The sequence below is a fragment of the Myotis brandtii genome, unplaced genomic scaffold (assembly GCF_000412655.1).
Source record: "Myotis brandtii unplaced genomic scaffold, ASM41265v1 scaffold168, whole genome shotgun sequence".
Classification (NCBI taxonomy): domain Eukaryota; kingdom Metazoa; phylum Chordata; class Mammalia; order Chiroptera; family Vespertilionidae; genus Myotis; species Myotis brandtii.
In genome coordinates, this window is record NW_005356173.1 from 1,058,411 (window position 1) to 1,070,374 (window position 11,964).

Sequence of the window (11,964 nt, forward strand, 5' to 3'; positions counted from 1 at the left end):
GGCGCACTGCGAGCACAGGTGCGCGCGGTGCTCAGGTTTCGCTTTCGTGCGGCTACCCCCGTGTCAGTTTTATTCTTGGAGAATGAAGGGGAGTTTCATAATGGAAACCTCACAGGGGAGGCCTTTATGATTGCCCCTTCACGGAACGTCCCTTGCCTTCTTTGTAAAATGGTTTCAGATTTAAAATTCGGATTGCCTTTCTTACGTCTGCTCTCGAGTGGGAGGTGCTGGCCAGACTGACCGGTGCTTGCAGCTGGGGAGTGGGGCGGCCAGCGGGGAAGTCAGGTGTTTTGCTTTGGACACGGCGGGATCGATGCTAGAATCACCTGGTGGTACATTTTCCTGCGCCTTAAACTCCTCGGAGGGGCTCCGCCTGTGTGGGGACTTTGGGCAGAGTTGTGGGAGAGCTTTAGTTCTTTCTGAAACAAAACATTTAAACGGATTAATTTATGACAATATAATCAAAAGCTCAGGCTTCTGATGTTTCATTCTGACCCCGGTAATACCCGCTGGTAAAGGAGGGGTTTAGAAACGGGGCCCAGTTCCTCGGCTAGAAACGAAGCGTTCTAGGCCGTGAGCAAGGAGTGGCCTAGCACTTTCTGTGTGAAGAATCAGGACCAGGTGATGGTGACGTGGTTGTAAAGGGAACACAATAGTCTGCTTGCTGAACACTTATAGGACACCTACTGCCTGCCAGGCACCGAGCATAAATCCCTTCACCGCCTGCAGCAGCTCACTGCGGGGAGGTTAGAAATATAACACCAGTGGGCCATGTCAGTGCAGTGTGTTCGGTGCTGAGCTAGAAGGATGCATAGCTCAGAGGGGCACTGAGGAGCAGGAACCTCTGGTGCGCCAGCCTGAGGGCCAGGGGGACAGGAGAGTCCTTGGAGAGGACGACACAGGAGGATGAGTTGCAGGTTAAAAGCACAGCCGGGTTAAATGCCAGACCAAGCTCCCCGCCTGGGATAGAAGCCTCCCAAGGTCTGGTTTCTTCGTTGAAGCCTCAGCTCACCTTCCCCTACGCCCAAATATTCCAGTTTCCTTGTCTCTTTTACTCAAGTGTTTCCCAATGAGTGTTCCCCAAAACCCCTGGAATAGCATTTCTTAAGGAATTTGTTAAAAATGTGGCTTCCAGGCCCCATCCCCAGAAATGTTCATTGGTAGGTCCAGAGAGGAACCCAGAAATGGGCATTGTAACAAGTCCCTCAGGTGATTTTTATTGACTTTGCAGAAACAAAGCTGATTAAAACCAGCCTGGAATGGGAGGTTGGGAGTGGATGGTGGGGGCCTGTGTAGGGGAAGGAATGACCTTTTGTCCTTCATTGAGGTGTCTGCTGCCACAAACCGGGCACAATTAACTTCTTAGATTATCCTACCGCATTCAATAAGAATAAATCATTTTTGCCCTGGCCAGTGTTGCTGAGTGATTCAAGCGTCAGCTTCCCCACTGAAGGGTCACAGATTTAATTCCCAGGCAAGGGTGAGTACCTGGGTTGCAGGTTCAATCCCTGGCCCCATTTGAGAGGCGACCTGTCCATGTGTCTCTCACATTGATGTTTCTCCCCCACCTCCCTCCTTCCCTTCTACTCTCTAAAAATTAATGGAAAAAGTATCCTCCCATGAGAATTAATAAACAAACACAGAATATATCATTCTTTTCTACCATCATTAATGTTGTATTTCCTCTCACTGTCTGGTTGCCCTCTGCCTGGGGGAAGTCAGAAAAGCAGACTTGGGTCAGCCATGGACTGGGCACCACCCTGCCACCAAACACTGAAAGACACAGCGTCTAATTGTATAAAAGACTTCACTCCGGGGCTTAGGGAATTGAAGACGTTGGCCTTTTCAAACACAAATTATTGAATTTGTTGGGCTTGGGCTATATTAACAAATCAATATATTTTTATTGATTTCAGAGAGAGAAGGGAGAGGGTGACAGAGATAGAAACATCAATGAGAGGGAAACATTGATAGGCTGCCTCCTGCACATCTCCTACTGGGGATGGAGCCTGCAACCTGAGCCCCAAACCGGAATCGAACTGGCGACTTCTTGATGTATGGGTCGATGCCCAACCACTGAGCCACACTAGCTGGGCTAAGTTGCCTTTCTCTTGATATTCTTGGCTGGCTGTTGTGTGATTTTAAAAAAAAATACATGCTATAGTTTTTTTGTTGTTTAAATGAAAATTTGATTTAATGGCTAGAAGTGAAATTGGCCGAAGAAAGCTTGGGAGAGAAATGTCTGGATGTGTTTTGTTGGGAAGGTGTTGTATTTGTGATGATGCTGGTAATATCATCCTTGACGGGTCACCTTCAAGGGAAGGTCGGGAAGGGAGACTGCTGTTTATGAGAGAACAAGAGGTGTTGTTTTTAGGGTCCATGGGAGTATTTATTTCTGTCTTATTTGGTTACATTTCATCTTCATGATCTTCAGGGAAGTCCATATGCTCAAGCTGGTTTAGAGGGGAGGGGTTTTTCCATTTTCACTTTTTTGGTGTCTTAGTTTTCAGAGCCGAACTGTACACCACACTAAATGGCTCTTAGCAAGAGCCATTTATTCCAATATCTTTTCTTCTCACGGATATGAGAATAACAGGACTAAAAGAAACACGTCTGATGCTACTGCGGGATAAACTTGATCATTGTTTTCGGTCTGTGTAGAGTAGACCACATAATTAGGTTAAGGAAGTGGAATAAGCATTCTTTGCCCTTCCTCCCTCTTTCTACAATGAGAAAAATAATCAGAGGAAGGTGGCTGATTGAGAAAAAATTCAAAGCAGAAACACAGGATAACTTGTTATTGTCCTACGTGCCACACCAAAGTGTAGGTGGTAACAGGTCATTGGACCAGAGAGGCAAGAATCTGGTTGTGAAAGTCAGGCAGACTTCTGAGCAGGCCCTGGGTCGAGTCACAGCAAACAGGGGAGGGAAGGGCCCCAGGGAATCAGCAGGAGGCGAAGTGCCTCTCAGATAGGGAGGCCAACACCTTCAGGGACCAGGACATCCTGAGCCTAAAGAAGCAAAAGGCCAGATGATCAGATAAGCCTTTCAAACATAAATAATTGAATTTGTTGGGCTTGGGCTAGGCTATTAACAAATTCAAGTTGCCTTTCCCTTTTTTTAAAAAAATTTTTTTTATTGATTTCAGAGAGAGGAAAAAAGAGAGTGAGAGATATAGAAACATCAATGAGTACCAGCGCCCAGGAGGGACTGCCCAGTGGCTTCCTTTGGAAATCCTGGAAGAGGGTGGTTTGAGGTCGGGGAAGGGCGTTGGAAACACCTGGCTCCATGGGCACTGCCCTGGCCGAGAGAACACAGGTTGTGGATGAATTAGCCTAATAACTGCTAATTCCCAAACACTCAGTTTTATGCTTCTAAAACAAGCATGTCAAACTCACGGTCTGCGGGCCACATGGCTCGTTTATTTGGGCCATGTAGCCTTTGAGTTTGACATGCTTGTTCTAAAAAGAACAGCGACCACGTTGAAGACATGGTTGCTGCTGCTTTTGGTTTTAATCAGACGAATAATAATCACCTTTGCTCGATTTTCCTGATTAGAAAGTTCCTTGCCATCCGCCCTCCCCCTCCTGATGCACCTGTTTTAGGAGGCAGTCTTCCTTCTTCCTGCTCTGTCCAGTCTTCTCCAGGTTTGACAACCGCGGTGCTAATCACAGTGTGGACTCAGGACCCCTCAAAACCTGGGCTTCCTCTGTGCCTACGTCCTCTCCCCACCCCTGCAGTCTCCTCACAGCCTTAGCCTCTCAGTCAGATCCCAGCCTCCCCACCCTAGATCTGAACCCAGTTAGTCTCCTCACAGCCTTAGCCTCTCAGTCAGATCCCAGGCTCATGCCTCAGGGCCACAGATCTCCCCGTTTTATCTGCATGAAGCATCTTCCCCTTCCCTTTTATTTCTGTTAAAGTCTCACTCATGCTTCAAAGCCCAGCCCCAACATTCTCTTTCCGGTGAAGCGTGTCTTCCACAGCACATCAGTGGCTCCGCCCACGTCTTCCCGGCTTGTGTTTACGTTGACAGCACCTCGCCCAACATGGGCTGACCTGGCCAGAGTTCCTAGGTGTTCCCAGGTGTAGCGACCAGGCACTGTCTCCTCGCCTGACCGACACCAGCTCATGGAAGCCTCAGAACAACCCTAGGAGGGTCTGTTGGCCCCACTTGGTTGAAGAAACTGGCCCAGAGAGAACCCTGACAAAGGTCACACAGCTGGTCCTCGGCACACCCTAGATCTGAACCTAGTTAGTCTGGTTCCCACCCTTCCTCCTAACCACGAGGCCTGTATATCTGATTATGTTTGTGTCACCATCCTCCAGAGCTTGGCAGTATGATCTGCATGTTGGGGGTCAATGATGGTTCATTGCTCCAAAGTGATCACCATCGAGAGGAGTTAGGGAGCAGGGCAGGGGGCTGAGGGCTGTGGCTGCACCAGGAGGAAGTGATGGGACTTTTCTGAAGCAGGACGGGTGGTCACATGAGCCTGCACAGGCGATAAAGTTGCACAGGACTGAATATATACACATACACACGATGTAAGAATAGTTTCAACTGCATGTGAATCTTCTATTACCTCAAAATAAAATTTTAAAAAAAATGGTGATCCCAGGGTTCTGACCACAAGTTCAGTTCTCCTAGACTTGGATAAATTTAATTCACATAAATGATATTTTTGTACAGTAGCATTACTAACCTTTTGTTGACAGTAATATTAAAACATTTAAATTTAAATTATATCTTATTTCTTTCACAAGGCTGTAGATAGGCAAGCAGAGAAATTTATATCTAATTTGTTTTCAAAATAAAACAAAAGCTATGTCTCCTTTATGATGAGAATGCAAATTTATTAGGAAGTCATTGGAAAATAGCCAATGATTAGAAAAGAAGAAAAGTACAATTTGCCACCAAACGACAATATCAGTTATTAACAGTTTGATGTGTTTCCTCCAGTATGTTTGCCATTACTGTGTTTTGTATGTTCTACATGATTGTAACTATACTCCTTCTGTAATTTTGAGCATTGCTCCCCTCAAATATGCTGTAAAAATATATCCCCCCAAATGTATACACATTGTACAAAATGTACACTGTAACAGCTGATAGCTCAATTTTGAAAATGAAATGTATTTTAATAAGCCCTAGACTTGGAAAAATTTAATTCACATAAATGATATTTTTGTACAGTAGCATTACTAACCTTTTGTTGACAGTAATATTAAAACATTTAGATTTAAATTATATCTTTTTCACAAGGCTGTAGATAGGCAGAGAAATTTATATCTAATTTGTTTTCAAAATAAAACAAAAGCTATGTCTCCTTTATGATGAGAATGCAAATTTATTAGGAAGTCATTGGAAAATAGCCAATGATTAGAAAAGAAGAAAAGTACAATTTGCCACCAAACGACAATATCAGTTATTAACAGTTTGATGTGTTTCCTCCAGTATGTTTGCCATTACTGTGTTTTGTATGTTCTACATGATTGTAACTATACTCCTTCTGTAATTTTGAGCATTGCTCCCCTCAAATATGCTGTAAAAATATATCCCCCCAAATGTATACACATTGTACAAAATGTACACTGTAACAGCTGATAGCTCAATTTTGAAAATGAAATGTATTTTAATAAGCACTGCCTTTATAATTATTCAGAGTATGTGTATACATTTTGGGGGATACCCTGTATTTCAGTCTTCAGAATGTATTGAGTGGCAGTGCCATAATTTATTTTCCACCTGTTAGAAAAAATTAACCAAAAACTCTACATTTTTTCAAAATTAAAAAGCAAATTTGAAAGAATTCTCTCTCTTGTTCTTCTCTTGCACACTCTTTTTAAAAAATCATTTGCCATTGGCAATTGGTCTATGTGATTTTACAGTCTCGGTCATGGCACAGAAATAGGCAGGCAGCCAAGTGGGTAAGGGTCTGGGACACTGTGGTCACAAAGGCCAGCAGGGCAGCTTTGGCGAGAGTAAGAGAACAGGTGTCTTTTGACTGCACCTGTGGCGGTGGCTGGCCGATTTCCTGGTGTTCAGGTCAGGGTCAATGGCTCCCAGGAAGGTGTTCTGCCAGGAGACCTCCGTGTGTGGGAAGAGAGCTCTGTGCTCCCAGGACATGGATGTGTGTCCTCCTGTCCCCCGTGACCCAGGTGCCCTCCAGGTCTGGTGAACAGCGTGGAAGGACGTGTCATGTCATGGTCAGCAAGCTCCTTGGTCCTTTTGAGGCTCCGAACTTTGAGGTCCTCAGACATCAGGGTGACAATTCTAGGTTTTTGAAACTGAAGATGACCTAACTCTGTCTTTAAATGACTCCTCATTCCCGCCCCAAATACAGGCTCATACATGGCCTATAACATAAAACCAGTGCGGCTCACGTAGAGAAAGACCTTTGACACAGCTCAGGAGTGTCATGTCATGGTCAGCAGGCTCCTTGGTCCTTTTGAGGCTTCGAACTTTGAGGTCCTCAGACATCAGGGTGACAATTTTAGGTCTTTGAAATTGAAGATGACCTAACTCTGTCTTTAAATGACTCCTGGTTCCCGCCCTAAATACAGACTCATACATGGCCTATAACATAAAACCAGTTCGGCTCACGTAGAGAAAGACCTTTGACACAGCTCAGGATGCCTCAGAGTGTTTGGAACTCACTGAGCAAGGCTGGGTGGTCTGTCTGTCATTCTTTCTGGTCACAGGAGAAAACAGTCTGGGTGAGGGGATTCTAGGGGACGGAGGAATTAGTGGGATGTAAACCAACAAATGCCCAAGTCCCATAGAACAAGGTAGAGGACTGGGCACCTTGCTATAGCAAAGGAAGTTATGTGGCTTGGAAAATGTGTGGGACTCCTGGATTACTGGCCCTAAAGCCTGAGGGGAACTGTCCACTTTCCCCACCAAAAACTTCCTACCACATGTAGTTTGAAGCTGTCCATTGTGCGATTAGAAGAATTTTTCTAGACAAAAGCACGTAGTGACTTATGATGACTGCAATGTGGTTTTGCAACTTCTTTAGGTCCTAAATATTGACTGCTTGTACGTAAAGGGCGTCCGTCATGCGATTAGAAGAATTTTTCTAGACAAAAGCACGTGGTATGTAGTGACTTACGATGACTGCAATGTGGTTTTGCAACTCCTTTAGGTCCTAAATATTGACTGCTTGTACGTAAAGGGCCATCCATGGAGGATGTGTACAGTGTGGCCCCAATCAAGGGGGTGGGAAGATTGCAAAGTGGATAGGACAGGGCAGAATAGGATGAGTGATGCTCAAAAAATCCTCATATCTCAGTGCTTTGAAGTCATGGGGCGTCGTGGCCCCAATCAAGGGGGGGGAGGGGGACGGAAAGATTGCAAAGTGGATAGGACAGGGCAGAATAGGATGAGTGATGCTCAAAAAATCCTCATATCTCAGTGCTTTGAAGTCATGGGGCGTATTTGGTCACTCATACTATGTGTCCAGCACCGGCCAGTGAGGCACCCTGCTCCATGTACTCAGGGACCCCTGGTGACCATCTGGGTGACCCATCGTCTATAAAGCCCACCCTGTTCCCCAGACCTTCCAGCAGAGCTGAGGGTCTGACAGTGGCCTTAACTTAGAAGTGACCGCCTCCCTTCTGCTCATATTCCCTGGGCCTGAACTAGTCATGTGGCCCCGATGAACTGCCAGTTGCTGGGAAATGGGTGAGGAAGTGGAATATTGGGGAGCATCACTGTCTCTGCCTTAGCCTTCTCTCCTGGTCACCAAATATCTATTTGCTTCCTTCTTCGCAGTGCCTAGAGACAATTGAAAAGTTCTGCTTGGTCAAGGCATCTGGCACCGATGACAGCATCACTGCGTGCTGTGGATAGTCAGGATATCGGGTTAGAATCTGGCTCCTCTTGGTCTGGAAATCTAAGAGATAAGACGGCTTTTCTGCTGCGCAGGCAACTAGCACACAAGGGTAGAACGAGAGCAGGTTAACTGCAGTAAGCACTCACATGTGTGCGGTCAGGAACTAGGTTTCTATACTTGTTTATAGCCTCTTCTCACCAGAAATCGGGGCTTTCCTTCCACCTTCTGCCTTTCCCTGCTGCCTGAGAGGTCTCACAGCTCTAAACATAACCCCTCCCACTGCACAATAAATCTGATTCTTCTAGTTTCTCTAGGAACTTCTACTCATCTGTGTGCATTGCTAGCCACTCTGCCTGCCTGCCTCTCTCCATTGATCCTTCTATGAATGCATTTTATTGTGATGTGCATTAGCACAGTCTCTGCACAGCACAGCGCAGAGGCTGCAGAGAAACACAGATGACGGTCCTTGGCTCTCAGTGGCACTCACCATCTCCTGGAACTAGGTAGGAAAGAGACCATGCAAGAGAACTTGTTGAAATTAATTCGTACTTTGTTCGTTATGTTTTTCCCTGTTCTTAGGCAGGTGATTAAGCCTTCACACATTCCCTCGACTCCGGAATTTTTGCAGAGCGGAAAGCGGCTTGAAATCAAAGACTCTTCCTGCCTTTCTTAAAACACAAAGGACATTAAAGGGCCTGGTGGGAGGAAGGAGGCAAGGAGAGGGTGCCTTTGAAAGGAGCAGGCAGGGAAATTGGCCAGCTGGGAAGAGGTTGGGGCAGGAACCCGGGCGCTGCTTTGGCAACACCCTAAGGAAGAAGGGCCATGCAGTGTCTGGCTTAGTTTGCATGGCCCAGGGGAGCTACCATTCTGCAAGTTTTACCCTTTTTAAGAAGGCTGGGTTTTTTTTCTTCCTCATGTTTCCAGACCTCCTGCTGTGGGAATGCCTTGAGATGCAATGGGGAATAAGTGATGCTCTTACTTGGCTGGCCAGGGGCACATTCTGCTCCATATACTCAGGGATCCCTGGTGACCATCTGGTTGACCCATCGTCTGTAAAGCACACCCCGTTCCCCAGACCTCCCGGCAGGAGAAGTGAGGGCCTTTCAAAGGCTTTAGCTTAGAATTGACCTCATCCCTTCAGCTCATATTTTATGAACCTGAAGTAGTGATATGCCAAGTCTACTGAGGGGACATAGTTTTAATATAGTGCGAAATTCTTGAGAGAGACATGTGATCAAAGCAGTCTGGAAGGACAGGAAAGGAAATGGCCGACCTCGCACTTCAGTTTTCTTTCCTCAGTCAACCCTTTCTTCATGTCTGTGGTACTGTGCTCTTCCCAATCCTCAGCTCAAGCTCTATTTGACCCTTCGCTCTCTGAGCATGCTGTCTCCATTTCATAATTTAAATATTGCTTTCTCTCCAGTACCTGGAGAAATTCATCATGGGTCTATTTTTGTCTCTAGTGTCCTCTAAATCTTATAAACATAGGCAGCAGGGGAATTTATTGGAAAATATATGAGCTCAACGATTCAGGGTGGTGGTGGTGGTGGTGGGGGAAGCTGAAAAGACATATTTGGAAAATGGCTCGGGATCTGGACACCAAGGAGGCCGTTGCTGTGACTCATTTCTTAACTCTTTCTGCATCTCTGAGCTTCTCCTTTAAGACACAAAGTCCTTGAGCAGAAGCATCTGACTGACCTGGTCTTGGAACAGCCTCACAATCCCACCTCTAACAGTAGAGACAGGGTGTTGCTGGCTTCTCGTTCCCACTGAGAGAAGTAGAACCCTGCTCCCACCGAGATCCACAGAGTAAGGGAGTATTCAGAGGTCGAACATATCAACCAGCACGCCCCTCACGTGTCATTACCTGCCAGTGTTTTATCTGGAGATTCAGATCGCGCCTGAGTCTCTGCCTCTTGTTCTGACCTCTCTCTCCTTTTCCAGTTGCACTCAGAGCCTTCCTCTGGGAGGCTCCAAGGTGCTCCGAACGTACATAGGATGAAAACTGGTCACACCGTCCTCCCCTTCTCATCCTCCCCTTTTCTTCAAAAATCACCTGAGATACTGGTTACAAATGCAGAGTCCCTGGATTTGCTCTCCTCCCCCACAGTCCCAATTTTGTGCTTCTGGAGTAGGGCCCAGAAAGCTTAAGTCTTTAGCGGGTAGCTCAGGTGGTTTTGACAATGGCAATGGCTGTTCTCTTTTGAGAAACAGGGTTCTCACCTGTTATGAACTCGTGCCAACTCTTTCTCTATAATCTCTCTCAAATCTTTCCTTCTCTTTCTCCCCCAAACAAATGTCTTTGCTGTTGCCATCTTTCTCCATTACTGGCTTCATTATCTATCCGTCTCACCATCGCGAGGACAGAACGTCTCACGGCGTCTCTGCGGTGGTGACATCAGGGAGGCGGAGGGAAATTGCTTCCTACTTTCTGCTTCCCTTGAGATTTAGCTGCATTTCCAGAAACTGGGTTCGGTGTGGCTGGTCTGGGGGATACTGTGTTAGATGCTTGGAAAGGCACGGGCACTAACCAGCCGGAATGGATGCTGGCTGTACCACTGGCTGGAATCCTCTTTGGGCTTCTGTTCCTGCTCCCAGCAGCTCTTCTCCAAGGCACCTGCCCTTGGTTGTCAGAGTGACCTTCAGGCCCTGCTCCAGGGATGTTCTGCAAAGGGCATGAGCTACTGTGAACATCCATCCCCTCGTTTGGGTACAGTATGGCCACGCCCTTGCCATTTCCTTTAGACATCTTCCTTTTCAAATGTAAGGGTGAGTTCAAAGGTTTGTTTAGTACATGGAGCTATTCACGTAAAATTATTTGGAGAATTCTCTCATCATTCACTTCCTGGCACAAATGCTCGTCACTTCCTCTCTTTCCAGTAACCAAAGGGTTAGAACAAGAAGGCTGCCCGCACCACACTGACAGTTTCTTTTAATATCAAGAGGATCAGACAATTTCTTTTTTGTCTTATACTTTACTAGTATATATTGATATGGTTTTGTGTCTTCTCTCACCTTGAATTTTTTTTTGAGGTTTTAATTTAGAAGTTGAAAAGGGAGGTCTCAATTTCTTTGATTCTTTGACCGGTTGTAGAAAATCACTAGCGGCAGAGACGAGAAAGCACCATTTGTTCTGGGGGCCTCTGCGTCATAGATGGGAGCGCAGCCTACGAGAATGCTAACCACTGAAGAAGTGGGTGCTCTCTGTCCCTGACCCGGCGCAAGGAGAGCCTTGTCCCGAGACACGCGCAGCATCACCCCTCCTTGCTTCTGTGCAGGGAAGCCCTCTGCTCCCTCATCAAACCAGGAAACTAGCCATCCAGCCGGTGGCTCAGTGCAGAAGCTGATAAATTCAGAAACGCACCCCGAGTGCTTCCAGTCTATCTAGTAATTGTGGCACCCATGGGTCGAGGTTCCTACACCCAGATAGGTGAGAAATAGCACCTTTCTCTATGTTCTCTAAGTTATTCTAATTTTGATGCTAAACAACTGTCTCTCTAGGCTACGCACAAGTCCAATGTGTCAGCTTCTCCAAGGTCCTGGGCTGAGAGAGTGGAGACCCCCTGGTTTCCTGTCATCTGTGTGTGTATTGTCACTGAGACAGTGTCCCTATCTGCACCCCCCTCAGCCGGGAGCTCTCCATGTGGAGAAAGGAACCTTCAGCTTCTCGGAGGTCCCCTCACCCGGCCCCTCCTGCCCCCCCCCCGCCCCAGCCCAGGGGCAATGTTTTCTGCTCAGATGAGGCTCCTTCCTGTTGTCGCCTCTTCAGTTCACTCGACCCCTCAAACCTTGTTCTTAGACTGAATTATTCTCAACAAAAATGTTAGTTTACTTTTCCCTGAGAATAGGGAGGATGGGGCCCAAAGAGTGGTGGGGGTGGTGTTTGCATCCCATCCTTCTTATGTAGCAAAGAGAAAATAGGGAAGCCCGGCACTAGAAGACTCAAATGCTACCGTCTGGGCATTTGTTCCGTTCCTATGTCTAAAATTTAATATTCACTCCTCCTTATGAATCGGTGCGTCTATATCTTAGACATGCTGCTGTGCACTGAAGGGATATTGTCCTTGTCGGCACCAGGCAGGGTTCTAGGTTGCATTCAACAACAACAACAAAATAATTCTTGCAAATTTAA

General features: G+C 46.5%; 1 protein-coding gene across 1 annotated transcript in view; it reads right to left on the reverse strand.

Annotated features, from left to right (window-relative positions):
• The window catches only part of NOBOX (NOBOX oogenesis homeobox), a 13,816-nt gene extending 6,880 nt beyond the window's left edge, over positions 1–6,936 (reverse strand). Inside the window, exons 1-2 of the mRNA XM_014536899.1 lie at positions 6,913–6,936; positions 6,382–6,574 (exon numbers count right to left, since the gene is read on the reverse strand). Of these exons, the coding sequence (XP_014392385.1) occupies positions 6,382–6,574; positions 6,913–6,936 (217 nt within the window). The remainder of the gene's footprint in view (positions 1–6,381; positions 6,575–6,912) is intronic.
• Between the last annotated feature and the right edge of the window lie 5,028 nt (positions 6,937–11,964).